Raw genomic sequence first — 11,509 nt, 5'->3', positions numbered from 1 at the left:
CAGTATACTCAGTCCGAAGGGTCCCGTTCCTGAGTGGGTTCTCAGCACTGTCCAGTGGAACTTTCTCTGCCATCGTGGAAGTGCTCTCTAATCTGTGTTGTCCAATGTGGTAGCAAGTAGGCACTTGTGGCTGTTCAGTGCCTGAAATGTGGCTGTGTGACCGGGGAGCTGAATGTTTAGTTATACTTGATTGTAGTTAGCCTAAATTTCAATGGAAACAGCCAGATGTGGCTGCCATATTGGACGGCACCATCCATCTCTCGAAAGACTTGGATCTTTCCCATTTGGCCAGGGCCCAACTAGCTCTCTTGAGCTCCGTGGGCCTCCAAAGAGGGTGCTTTGGACTTAGGATCAAGGGACCCAACTTGAAGCCCATTTCTGTCCCTTATCAGCTAAGGGACCAGTGTCTAGCCCTGGTGGTGTCCACGGGTGGGCTCTGAGAAGCTACAGGGCTCTCTCCCAGGGATGATATCTGAGGACAGACAGATGGTTCGTTGAGGAGGGTGTTGGGGAATTGGAGGGAGGGAAGAGTGGGGAACAGAAGGGGACCAGTGTCTTTGCTCAGACCCAGCTATGGTGGTGTCTACAGAGCAGGCTACTTACCCACACAGCCAGGGGTTGATCCTCGGCTTCCCTGAGCAGCCTCTGTGCCATGTCCTGGGAAGGAGGCCCAGGGCTCAGGACACTTGGCCTCCATGGCCTTGGACTGGATTCTTTGGGACCTGCTCTCTCGAACCCACGAACAATTGTAGAATATCTCTTCCCAGGCCCTATGAGCTTTGTTCTCACCAAGCCAACTGTTGGTTTCACTTTCTGGAGAAGGAACAGGGACAGGATGAGAATAGAGGCTGAAACACATTTCTCCCTGGGTCCCTTGTCCCTCTGCACATGATTTCTTATAACCTTGGGCACGGCACATCTGAATCTCAGTTTCTTCACCTGTAAAATGGGAGCAGTAATATGTACCGTCGTCACTCCCACACAGTTGTAAGGACAGATTGTCACTACTCTTTCGCTTAAGCACGGAATTCTTCGGTGAGAGGACTCACTACACGTAAAGCACAGAGAATGGGCAAGGCCTGTAACCCCAGGATACTTCAGGGAGGACTTCCTGGAAGAGGCAGCGTTTGAACTAGGAGTTAGCTAGATAGAAAAGAGGATCAGAATGGTGTAGGCCAAGGATGGAGCGTATGGAAAGAGGCAGAGGCGCGACGTTGCGGGAGATACTAAGCTGTAAGTCTGGGGTACAGGGTGAGTGGCAGAGAGGTAGATAGGCTGGGTGGGGGCGGGACTAAGTTAAGTGAAGGAGTGTGAGCTTCATCTTGCTATAGGAAGGGAGCAGGTTCAGGGGCAGGGGCAGGAGTGGTGACGTGGTCAGAAGCACCTTCTAGAAAGATGCTCTGGTTGGAGTGTGGAGAGTGGATTGGAGCAGGACGGGCCTGAAGGCAGGGAGGCCAGTGGGGACGCCGGCGACCTAACCCAGGGCCCCTGGGGCCTGGGCAAAGGGGAAGGACTTGGAGGTACTTAGGACACAGACCGGCTGTAGGGGGTGTGGGAGAGGGAGGCCAGCCCAGCTTCTGGATTGATCCGTGAGGTTCCCCTCCGCCGGCACACACGTGGATCTGGACGAAGCAGCGCGGGGACACACAGTGACTTCTTCCGACACCGGTCGCTGTGAGTCGAGGGTCGTCCGGGCGGGGACGCGCTGTCTGGAGCTCGGCACAGGCGGCCACAGCAGCGGCCGACTCGGGTGACGTTGGCCGAAGCCGGGGGGTGCAGGCAGCGGGGAGGCTGGGGGTGACGGCAGAGGGCGGGTGACCGGCACAGAGGGACGGAGGGCTGACTGGGCACGGGGACGAGGAGGGTCCTGGACAAACGTGTGGCCAGGGCGTAGCCAGAGCAGCGGAAGGGCCAGCTGGGGCATCGTGCTGTGGGCCTGGAGGGCGGGTGGCGCGGGAGTCACAATGGGTGGGGGCGGGGAGGAGGGCCGGGGGTGGGAGGGAAGAGGAGGGATGGTGTCTCCAATACCCACACGGCTTCCCTCCTCTGCCCCCCTTCCCTGCATCCTCTGCTGGAACGTTCTGCCCCAAACCTTCCCTCGGTGGCCTCCTCTTCCTTCAGGCCTCAACACCAAGGTCCCCTCCCTGGCTCCATGGCCTGCATCACTCTCTGACGCCAGCCTGTCCGTTTGATGAAGGCCTTGTTCATGGCCTGTGTGCCTCGGCGGGGAGGGGGAGTGGGAGGGGGTCAGGGCTGGGGGGAGCTCTGTCCGCTGCTCCTCCTCCTCGGCTCCCAGCTCAGCATTGCCAAGGTGCTCAGTAGCCGCGTGGTGAATGGATGACAGAACAATGTCGGCTTTCACGGGGCACATGTGAAAGGGCTCGGTGAGCCATCCCAGGCCCCTCCCAGGCCCGCGTCCTCGGGACCCAGCAGGCCCCATTCTGCAGCAGCCTGTCTGGCCAGGCACACCCCCCCCGCCAGCCTTCCCGCCTCCCTCCCTTCCATCCTGTTGACGGCCCTGGCCTTGACTGCGGCTCCCACACTGCACACTGGGCACCACTCAGTCCGGTTACCCGGCACCGTCCCCGAAAGCAACGCGCCCGCACCCCAGGACATCAGTCATTGCCGCGCATTTCACGGAGCTTCCCTTCCCTCCCCCAGGGAATGGGCATCCGCGCGCAGCGTTTGGCAGATGTGCTCAGGATCACTCATGTGGGGTTCTTCCCTGACTTTTATGAGGCTCCGACCTGCATTTTTTTTTTAATGTTTATTTATTTTTGAGACAGGGAGGGAGACAATGCGTGAGCAGGGGAGGGGCAGAGAGAGAGGGAGACACAGAATCTGAAGCAGGCTCCGGGCTCTGAGCTGTCAGCACAGAGCCCAATGCAGGACTCGAACCCACGGACTGTGAGATCATGACCAGAGCTGAAGTTGGACCCTTAACCAACCGAGCCCCCCAGGCGCCCCATGGGAGTCCTCTCTGGTCTTAAAGGAGGCAGAGAGGGACTTTCTTTGGAGACGGGGCAGACAATCCCCCAGCCTCTCTCCCTGCAGAGAGCCATGGAGCTCAGCCACTGTACCTCCTAGAAAAGTGATATTGGCTCTTGACTTAGATCCTTATTAGCTCCTTCTCAGTGCTCAGCAGAAGAGCCTGGCCTAGGAGGTACCAAGGCCACTCTGCTCTGATGGTGTCACCTTGTGCCGGCAGCTGGAGACCCCCCCACCCATTCCTGCCCCTCACATGGTGCCTGGCTCGTAGGAGAGGCTCAGAACGCTGCCTTCTTTCTGGCTGGAGGCTCCGTCTGTCTGTCCGTCCTCCTGGCTCCTGACCGCTCTCTGGCTGGCGCTCTGGGCCCCTGCTGGGTGTGTCCTCCCTTCCTGTCTCCCAGCCCCGGCTGCACTCCGGCCTTCCCCGCCTCGCAGCGCAGAGCCCACCACGCAGACCCCGGGGCCTCTGGAGATCTGAATGGGGGACAGGGGGTGTAATGTGCGTGGCCTCAGGGACCAGACCCTCTGGAGTTTAATCCTGGCTTGCTGCTGTCTTATCTTCGTGTCCCTGGGTCTCACTCATCTGTAAAGTGGGGGTGATGATAACAGTAGCATCTGAGAATGGGGTTTCAGGAAGGAGTAGGTCAGTTTCGGGCATGCAGGAAGCACCCAAGAAATGTCCTTTATTTTCAGCCCGGGTTCTGCCTCTGGTCTTCAGAACCCGGTCCAGAGCATCCTTGCCAACTGCACTTACCCGCACCCCCTGCCCCTTCCCAGAGCCCTCCCTCCACCCGCCCCAGAACCCAGAAACTTCACCAGGCAGGTGCTCAGGCACACTGCATATCAGACACGTTCTGGGGGTGCGGGATGTAGTTTTCCAGTCTCTTCTGGTCTCTGAGGGCTGGAGACAGCGACAAGGTGGTGGGTGTGTTTGGGGGGGAGGGGGCGGGCGGGGACGAGGTGTTGTGAGCCTGGCGATATTGCAGGAACCAGGGGAGGAATCAAACACAGCTTGCTCGTCCAGACCCAGAGCCGCCCTTTCTTCTCCCGCTAAGGACAGGCAGGCAGGACGTCAAGGACACGGTGGATCTGATGGGGAGGCCACGTAGCAGAGGGTCAGGGTGTAGGTCCAGAGAAGCAGAAGAGGCTGGACCGGGAGAAAGGAGGAACGGCTTAGGAGGCAGAGGGAGGCCGCGTGCCCCTTCGTCCACGTGCTCCTTCTCCTGACTTCATGGGGACGTGGACAGGCTGACGCCCAGGTAGCCGCCTGCCTCACCCTGGCCCCCTGATTCATCCAGAAGGTTCTTTTCCCATAGTTTTTTTTTTGGTCTCAGCACTGGGCTGGTGGGGAAAGAAGGAGTCAGGAACGTGTGCTCTGTCTGTGCCTCAGAGAGGGGCTATCAGCTCCTACGGGGAGGCGCCCAAGGACCCGGGCAGGAACCCCCCCCCCACTGTCCCCTTTCTCCCTGACGGCACGCTGCAGGGGGAGGGCGTGCAGTGATGGGGGAGCATCCCAGGGAAATGAATTTGTGGGGGACAGTCTTGGCACTCCTGGCGGGGCAGAATGAAGATGCAGGAGACACCGCGAAAGAGTGCACGATGCAACATGACGGCGGTTCCTTTAAGGACTCGGGTTAGAATGGGATCTCCCCATCAGAGCAGCTGTGGGTGGAATAGTATAGTCCGCTTGGCAGAGGCCCGTGGATGCCCGATCTGTGGGCACTGAGAGAGTCCTGGGGGAGATGCTTTCCCCCAGGGATGCGCCTCTCATCTGGACCACATTTATGCACCTCCCACGCGGCGATGGTCTTTGGCAAAAGCCCCTCAGCGTGATGCTGGCATGTTCCCCGGTCCACGCTCATGTGGGGGGGGGGTCCCAGTGGTGATGTCTCCTCATTATTCTTGCGGAGACGCTAGCTTAAAGGGCAGGGTGCCTGGGCAAGCACTGCTGGAAACTTCCAGGTGAGTCCAGACCTTGGATACTTCCTAGAGCCATGGCTGCCTCCAAGCTTCCTCCCAGCGAGATGTCCGCGGCAGTCGCGTCCACATGGGCCTCTCTACCCCCGCTGCGCCCAGACCATGAGCTTTTGGGCGGATGCAGGGAGACGCAGGAAGTGCAGATCCTCAGGGAGCTAGCTGGGAGCCCATCCCCTTTGCTCTGGCGTAGGAAAGCTTCAGGGAAGGCGAGAGAGATGGCTTAGGGCCAATACTGAATCTTCGTTCTGTCACAGAAAGGCGGACGGGTCGTCCATAAGCCCTGTCACTCGTGCTACAAGTACAGTTATGGACCAAGCACTTGCAACGCCGCCCAGACTAGGGGAGCAGGGGACAGCTCAGCTAGAAGTCCGGCCACACCGTCCGAATGAGAGGCGTAGTTGTTTTGGGTGATTCCCCAAAGGCCACAGGCGCCCCCCAAACTCTGGTTTCTGAGGCGGGCAGGGCAGGGGTAGCTCCCTGTGACAGATACCTGCCTCCGCGGAGTTTCCCATGATGCAGAAAGAACTAGGTGAGGGTCTGACTCTGCATCGGGAACCACCACGGGGGATGGAAACACCTGGAGGCTTGTTAGAGGGACAGAGAGGGGTTGCCATGGTGACGGGGGGGGGGCACAGAAGCCCCAGGGACTACAGTGCCCCTTCTCTCCCTTCACACCTTGTCAGTGCTCTCGGCTGGACCTCTGGCCTGGCCCAGGATGGCCTCCTCGCTGTCACTTAGGAGCCCCTGTTGCTTCTGGAAGTCCCAGATTTGGGGAGCACTTACTTCGTGGGTGCTCTCTGCTTGGTGGGCCCTCTGGGAACCCCCTTCCAGCCTGTGGCCTTGTTGTTGCCCCTGGAGAGGCTGTACTGAGGTGGGGAGCAGGCCAAGACATGGGGGGTTGCTGTGCCGTTTGCTAATTTTGTTACACTCCCTCCCCGCCCCTCCCCCCACCTGAGCTTCTCCTGCCCACCTCGCCCCTTTGCGAGCTCTTATCTTTCCTTTTGTCATCAGTTTGGATGACATCAGTCTCGGGCAGTCCCTCCGTCCTCTCCCCTGTCTGGGTGAGACGCCCCCTCTGTGTTCCCACACCTGCCACGTTTCCCCCCCAGAGCGCGCAGCACAGGTTTCTAGTTGCCCTTGGCCTGGCCCTATGTATGTCTCGTTTTGGAACGAAGATGAGAGCAGACACCTTGTCTGGCCGGCTCCCACCCCGGGGCCTGGCCCCAGAGAAGGGCCCCCAGTAAATGTGCTCGTTTGGTGGGTAGTGGCGAGGCAGACCAGACGCTGGGATTTTTCTAAAAGCAAACCCTCTCTCTCTCTGGAATCCCACAGACCATTCAGGTGCTGGCGAGGGGTCTTCCTGGGTTTCGTCCTCAACGGAGGTGAAGGAGAGAACACTCTTACAGAATCCCTCTGTGGGTCTCTGTCTTGCTGTTCTAGAATTGGGGGGTAGAGGCACAGCTAGGGGGGAAGGGGGAGTCAGGGCAATGTGCGCTCGCGCTTGGCTAATTGTCAAGTTCAAAGGGGAGATCGAAGGGCACACTGTGGCAGCCCAGCCCACGGGCTCTGATGTAAATACTGTACAACCCGGAGTGAAATGTCCTGAGCTGGCTGACCCCCAGCGCCTTTTCTGGGGTCAGGGGAGGTGGGGGATACGCCTTCTTAGAAAGTGTTTCTCCCCAGGCCACCCTTCACTGTTCACTCTTTGCATTGTTTTATACATGTGACTTGTCTTGTCTCTTGAAATGCAAATCAGTATCTTGCCCACACAGGCAGTGGGGGGGCTGGCAAATCCAGGGAGCCCTCTCTTCTGCGAGGGACCTCCACTGGTCAGTTCGGGTTCCAGAAGGGTGCAAATGGGGAATCCAGCTCAGACACTCAGATGCATCAACATGAGGTTCTCCTCCGGGCACGGCCTAACCGGAGGAATTTCCCAGCATGCATAGCGCTCTGCGGAGAGAGAATTAGATGGGTGGTACCTGGATGCAGGAGCTGTGAGAGAGCCGTGAAAGGGGCCAGCATCTAAAGGAGGCTTGGCAGTTACGGAGAGACTAAATGAGACCCAGCCAGCAGCCTCGTCCAGCTGACCCGCTGCGCTGGGAGCCCTGAGCTCTTCCCCGCAGGGCCAGGGAGACACTTCGCCGGGCTGTTTTATGGCTAACCCCACCCCCAAGAAGATGAGGATGTTGATGTCATTGTCCGGTCTCCTCGCGGTGGAGGGGGCGGCGTGACGGGGAGCACAGAGCCCGAGGCCGCCATCAGCGATTCAGGAAGAAGGACTTGAGACTCTGGAAGAAAACAGACTTCTGTCTCTGCTTCTGTTTCTTTTTGATGATGGGCACCCACACCAGCCCGCACACCAGCATCATGAGCCCCAGCGACAGGAAGGCGGGCCCTATCATCTTAAGGACCTTAAGGCTGTTGTCACCCAGGCGCAGGGTGTAGGCCAGGCAGGTGATGACCACGCCGAAGAGGAGGATGGCGCCGCCCACCGACATGATGACGATGGGTTTACGGTAGATTTCCCAGTTACTCCTGGGGGAGGCGGTCCAGACAGACTCACTTCTGGAGCTGATGCACAGGGAGCTGGCGGTCTGACTCGGCAGCAGGTCCTTGGATTCCGGAGACTTCTCATCGACCTCCAGGGCCTTGGGGAGAGCCTCCATTGTCACGGCTCCTCGGCACCGGGCACCCAGTATCCGCAATGGTTAGAAGGGGGGGTGAAGCCAAAGCTGTCCTCACACGCCTTCCTTGTTCTCAGCATCCATTTGCAGCCTGGCTCTCAGTGGAAGGCGATGCAGGGCTTTGTGCTGAAGCCAAAAAGAAAGTCAGATGAGATCCACATAAATAAGAAACCACTCCCTGGCATGCCTTTTCTTCTTGGGAGAGAGAAATAGTTGACCATTTGAATCAACTGCTTTCCGTATTTAAAACAGGGAACAGTGGTACCCCATAAAAACACCAGAAGCTATGGTTTATCGAATGGCATCTTATTTTCAGACTCAACCACGTCCTAGCTTTGTGGCCTTGAGGGAGTGGCTTACTGTCTCTGTGCTTCAGTTTTCTTATCTATAAAATAGGGATCACGATAGTACTTGCCTCATACCATTCTCTAAAGGGTTAAATGAGTTTTAAGACACGTAACCCATTGTAATGATGACTAGCAGTTTGCAAACATTTCATAAATGGGACTGTTTGCCTATCCCAGGGTGAGGAACTCCCAGAGATTGGATTTGAACCTTTCAGCTCCTGCTCTTTTTTTTTTCCTTTTTATTTTTTAATGTTTACTCATTTTTGAGAGAGAGAGAGAGCACACAGTGGAGGAGGGGCAGAGAGAGACACACAAAATCCGAAGCAGGCTCCAAGCTCTGAGTTAGCTGTCAGCACAGAGCCTGACACGGGGCTGGAACTCACAAGCTATGAGATCATAGCACAGAAGAAGAGCTGAGATCAAGAATCGCTCAACCGACTAAGCCACCCATGCGCCCCTTTCATGGGGACTTTTATTTTATTAAAACATTTTTTAAAATATTTTTTATTTATTTCTGAGAGAGACAGCGTGAGCAGGGGAGGGTCAGAGAGAGAGGGAGACACAGAATCCGAAGCAGGCTCCAGGCTCTGAGCTGGCTGTCAGCACAGAGCCCGACGCAGGGCTCGAACCCACAAACTGTGAGATCATGACTTGAGCCAAAGTCGGATGCTCAACCGCCTGAGCCCCCCAGATGCCCCACTCTTGTTGCTTTTTAAACACCAGACTGTGTATGGACTGGAGAACATCTTACAGTGCAGCCCGGGATTTTATGTCCTTTCCCAGCACCAGACAGTCATGCCCCAGGTTCAGAGTGTGACCTTTTTAATATCTAAATGCCCCCTTTCCCCGCCCTCCTCACGAATTACATCAAATCAGATTCCTACCTTCCCATTCTTCAGTGCGTAGAGGTATGGAGTCAAGCCCACCTTGTGTTGTGATTTCGCATCTAGAGCCCGTCTGTGTACCTCTCAGTCACCAGAGCCCTCTCCTCCCCTGGATGGTCACAATTCTGGAGCTTTGAGAGGCACCGCTTACCTACCAAGTTCTCTTCCACCAGAGCCCTGCTAGCTCAAGGGCCTTGAACGTGGCATTAAAACCTTTCATTCCGTAATAAAAAATGTGGGTTTGAGTGCCAATGCCTATCTATTTGCAATAAGGCACTAAGATATGATTGTCTGGATTTAGATACTTTCCTGGTATTTTAGGTACTTTTTGTGGGTGGGAGGAAGGGGAGGCTGGGACAGTCAGGGGGTGGGGTGGGGACCACCGGATTCCTGTCCTTGACTTGCCTCCTGAGGCTCTGATGTGGTGCTTTGTGCCCTTGAGATGCAAGTGAGCAAACAACTTCCTTTCTGCTTCCTCCCTCCCTCCTGATGGTCCTGAGCATAAACTCACCCCTTTTTAAGTAATGTTTATTTATTTATTTTGAGAGAGAGAGAGAGAGTGAGCGAGCAGGGGAGGGGCAGGGAGAGAGAGAGAGAGAGAGAGGGGGAGAGAGAGAGAGAATCCCAAGCAGGCTCTGCGCTGTCAGTGCAGAGCCTGATGCAGGGCTCTATCTCAGGAACTGTGAGATCATGACTTGAGCCGAAACCAAGAGTCTGTTGCTTAACTGACCGAGCCCCCCAGGCGCCCCCAAGTCCACGTTTCTTTACAACCCTGCTTGTCTCCTTTCTTCCTGGTGGAGCCCAGTGCCTCCCTGCAAGGAGCCCAGGCAGAGCTGAGCTCTAGGACCATGAGAGACTCTCCTCTGTTCTCTGCAGGGCCCCTGCTCGCCTGGGGTGACTCTCCAAGCAGCGCTCTCTCCAGCCTCTGCTCTCCTCACCCCTTGGATCTGTTGTCTTTGGTCCTTGGCTCTAGCTTGTTCCCTCCTCCAGGTGCCCTGGGGCTCTTCCTCTGACCTCTTCTTCTGTTCCACTCAAATCAGGTTTACTCTTGTGAGTGGGGTGCCAGAGAGTTCTTTCCAACAGCCAAAGGAGTATTGGGGAAGGTGGGCAATTCATCCCCATCACAGTGGGCTACCCCCACCGCACCCCAAGTAGGGTGAGTCAGACCCAAATATGGAGAGGGGTGCATGTCTGGAAATCATGATATGATTTCTTTCTACAACAAGCAGTCACAGACCCCTCCCCTTTGACACGGAGGAAATGGGAGCTGTAAAATGGCCATGCCTCCAGAATATAGATATTCATGTTCTCGTACACTCATCCAGAGAGAGGATATTTGGATCTCTGCTTCCAAAGACTTGGAAGAATATGACAGATGCGCTTTTGTAAGTAAAGACACACAGGTGTTCACTTCCCCCTGGATCCTGTGGTCTCTTTGCATAAGCCACACAGCTGTTTGTAAAGTGATCGCTTCCCCTGCGGGCTGAGGCTAAGGAGTGGCACCACGGAGCGTGTTATGAGGTCCTAGCCTCATGTGTTGAGGTTGTATTGATGACCCCAGTAGGATTTTCTCTCTGGGTAGTCATTTCCATCACTCAGTGGAGACCCAGGAAGAAGGGTGCTGCCTTCAGACGCTGGAGGTGTGGTAGGAATGCAGAGATTCCCCGTAGTGCCAGAGGAGAGCTGGGCTGGATGGAGAAGGACACACTCCCTCGAGATCTGTCATCGTGGCACTAGGTGGCCTCTGTGTCCTCACAGGAAGTGTACTACCGGAGGCGGGGAATACTGCCAGGGATCCTAGAGAGGGAGACGGGACCACGGGGCCTTGCTGCGAGCACTGAACAGATGCTTTGTGGCCCTGCATGGGGATCACTTGTTTATTTCCATTTTACTGGGCAGAGGCGGGCCCAGGGAGATTTAGGAGCATGGCAAAGCCTCCCCTAACCTTATTTGTGGCTATGCTGGGCTTCAGGCCAAGGTCTTTGGACTCAAAGCTCCATGCAATAGATCATGCTGCGTGGATGAGTCCTGAGGGTTCTTCGATGATGAGAATGTCTGAGCTTTTCACTCTGGGGCTTCATCTGCCTGCAAAGTACCCTCTCGCTGAATATGGAATGATACGGATAAGCAATTCCATACTGATTCACTATACAAGAGAGAAAGGAGAGCACAGTTGTAAACTTCTCATGGTTTTACCTTTACTCGATTTAAAGGATAATTTCATTATGAGATTAAGGCCTTCTTTCTTTCTTTCTTTTTTCTTTTTTGGCATTGGAGTATTCTTCATTTTATGAAATGGTCATGATGGAAGATGGTCATTGGTTTTGTTAGGCTCTGTACTTGGCAAGGTAGAAATTGGTCATCATATGTAGAGATCTGCCTATCTGTGTATGTATCTGTCTGTCTATCTATCTATTCATCTGTCCATCCATCTGTATATCCATCCATCCATCCATCCATCCATCCATCTATCTATCTATCTATCTATCTATCTATCTATCTATCTATCTATCTGTCTGTCTATCTATCTGTCTATCTATCTATCTACCTACCTATCTATCTACCTATCTACCTACCTAAACTGTAATGGCCCATGAAATCTATCTGTCTATTATCTATCTGCCTGTCT

General features: G+C 55.4%; 1 protein-coding gene across 1 annotated transcript; it reads right to left on the bottom strand.

The window, feature by feature from the left end:
• Window positions 1-7,223: 7,223 nt before the first annotated feature.
• On the bottom strand, window positions 7,224-7,631 carry PIRT (phosphoinositide interacting regulator of transient receptor potential channels). Its single transcript, XM_039231477.1, has one exon. The coding sequence runs from the start codon at window positions 7,629-7,631 to the stop codon at window positions 7,224-7,226; it is 408 nt and encodes a 135-aa protein (XP_039087408.1).
• Between the last annotated feature and the right edge of the window lie 3,878 nt (window positions 7,632-11,509).

This window comes from Hyaena hyaena, unplaced genomic scaffold (genome assembly GCF_003009895.1).
Source record: "Hyaena hyaena isolate Hyena2069 unplaced genomic scaffold, ASM300989v1 scaffold_58, whole genome shotgun sequence".
Classification (NCBI taxonomy): domain Eukaryota; kingdom Metazoa; phylum Chordata; class Mammalia; order Carnivora; family Hyaenidae; genus Hyaena; species Hyaena hyaena.
This window is presented reverse-complemented; position numbering and strand designations above follow the sequence as displayed.

Bases quoted from the DNA above. Each gene is read 5' to 3' on its own strand.
- PIRT (XM_039231477.1), bottom strand. From the start codon at position 7,631: ATGGAGGCTCTCCCCAAGGCCCTGGAGGTCGATGAGAAGTCTCCGGAA.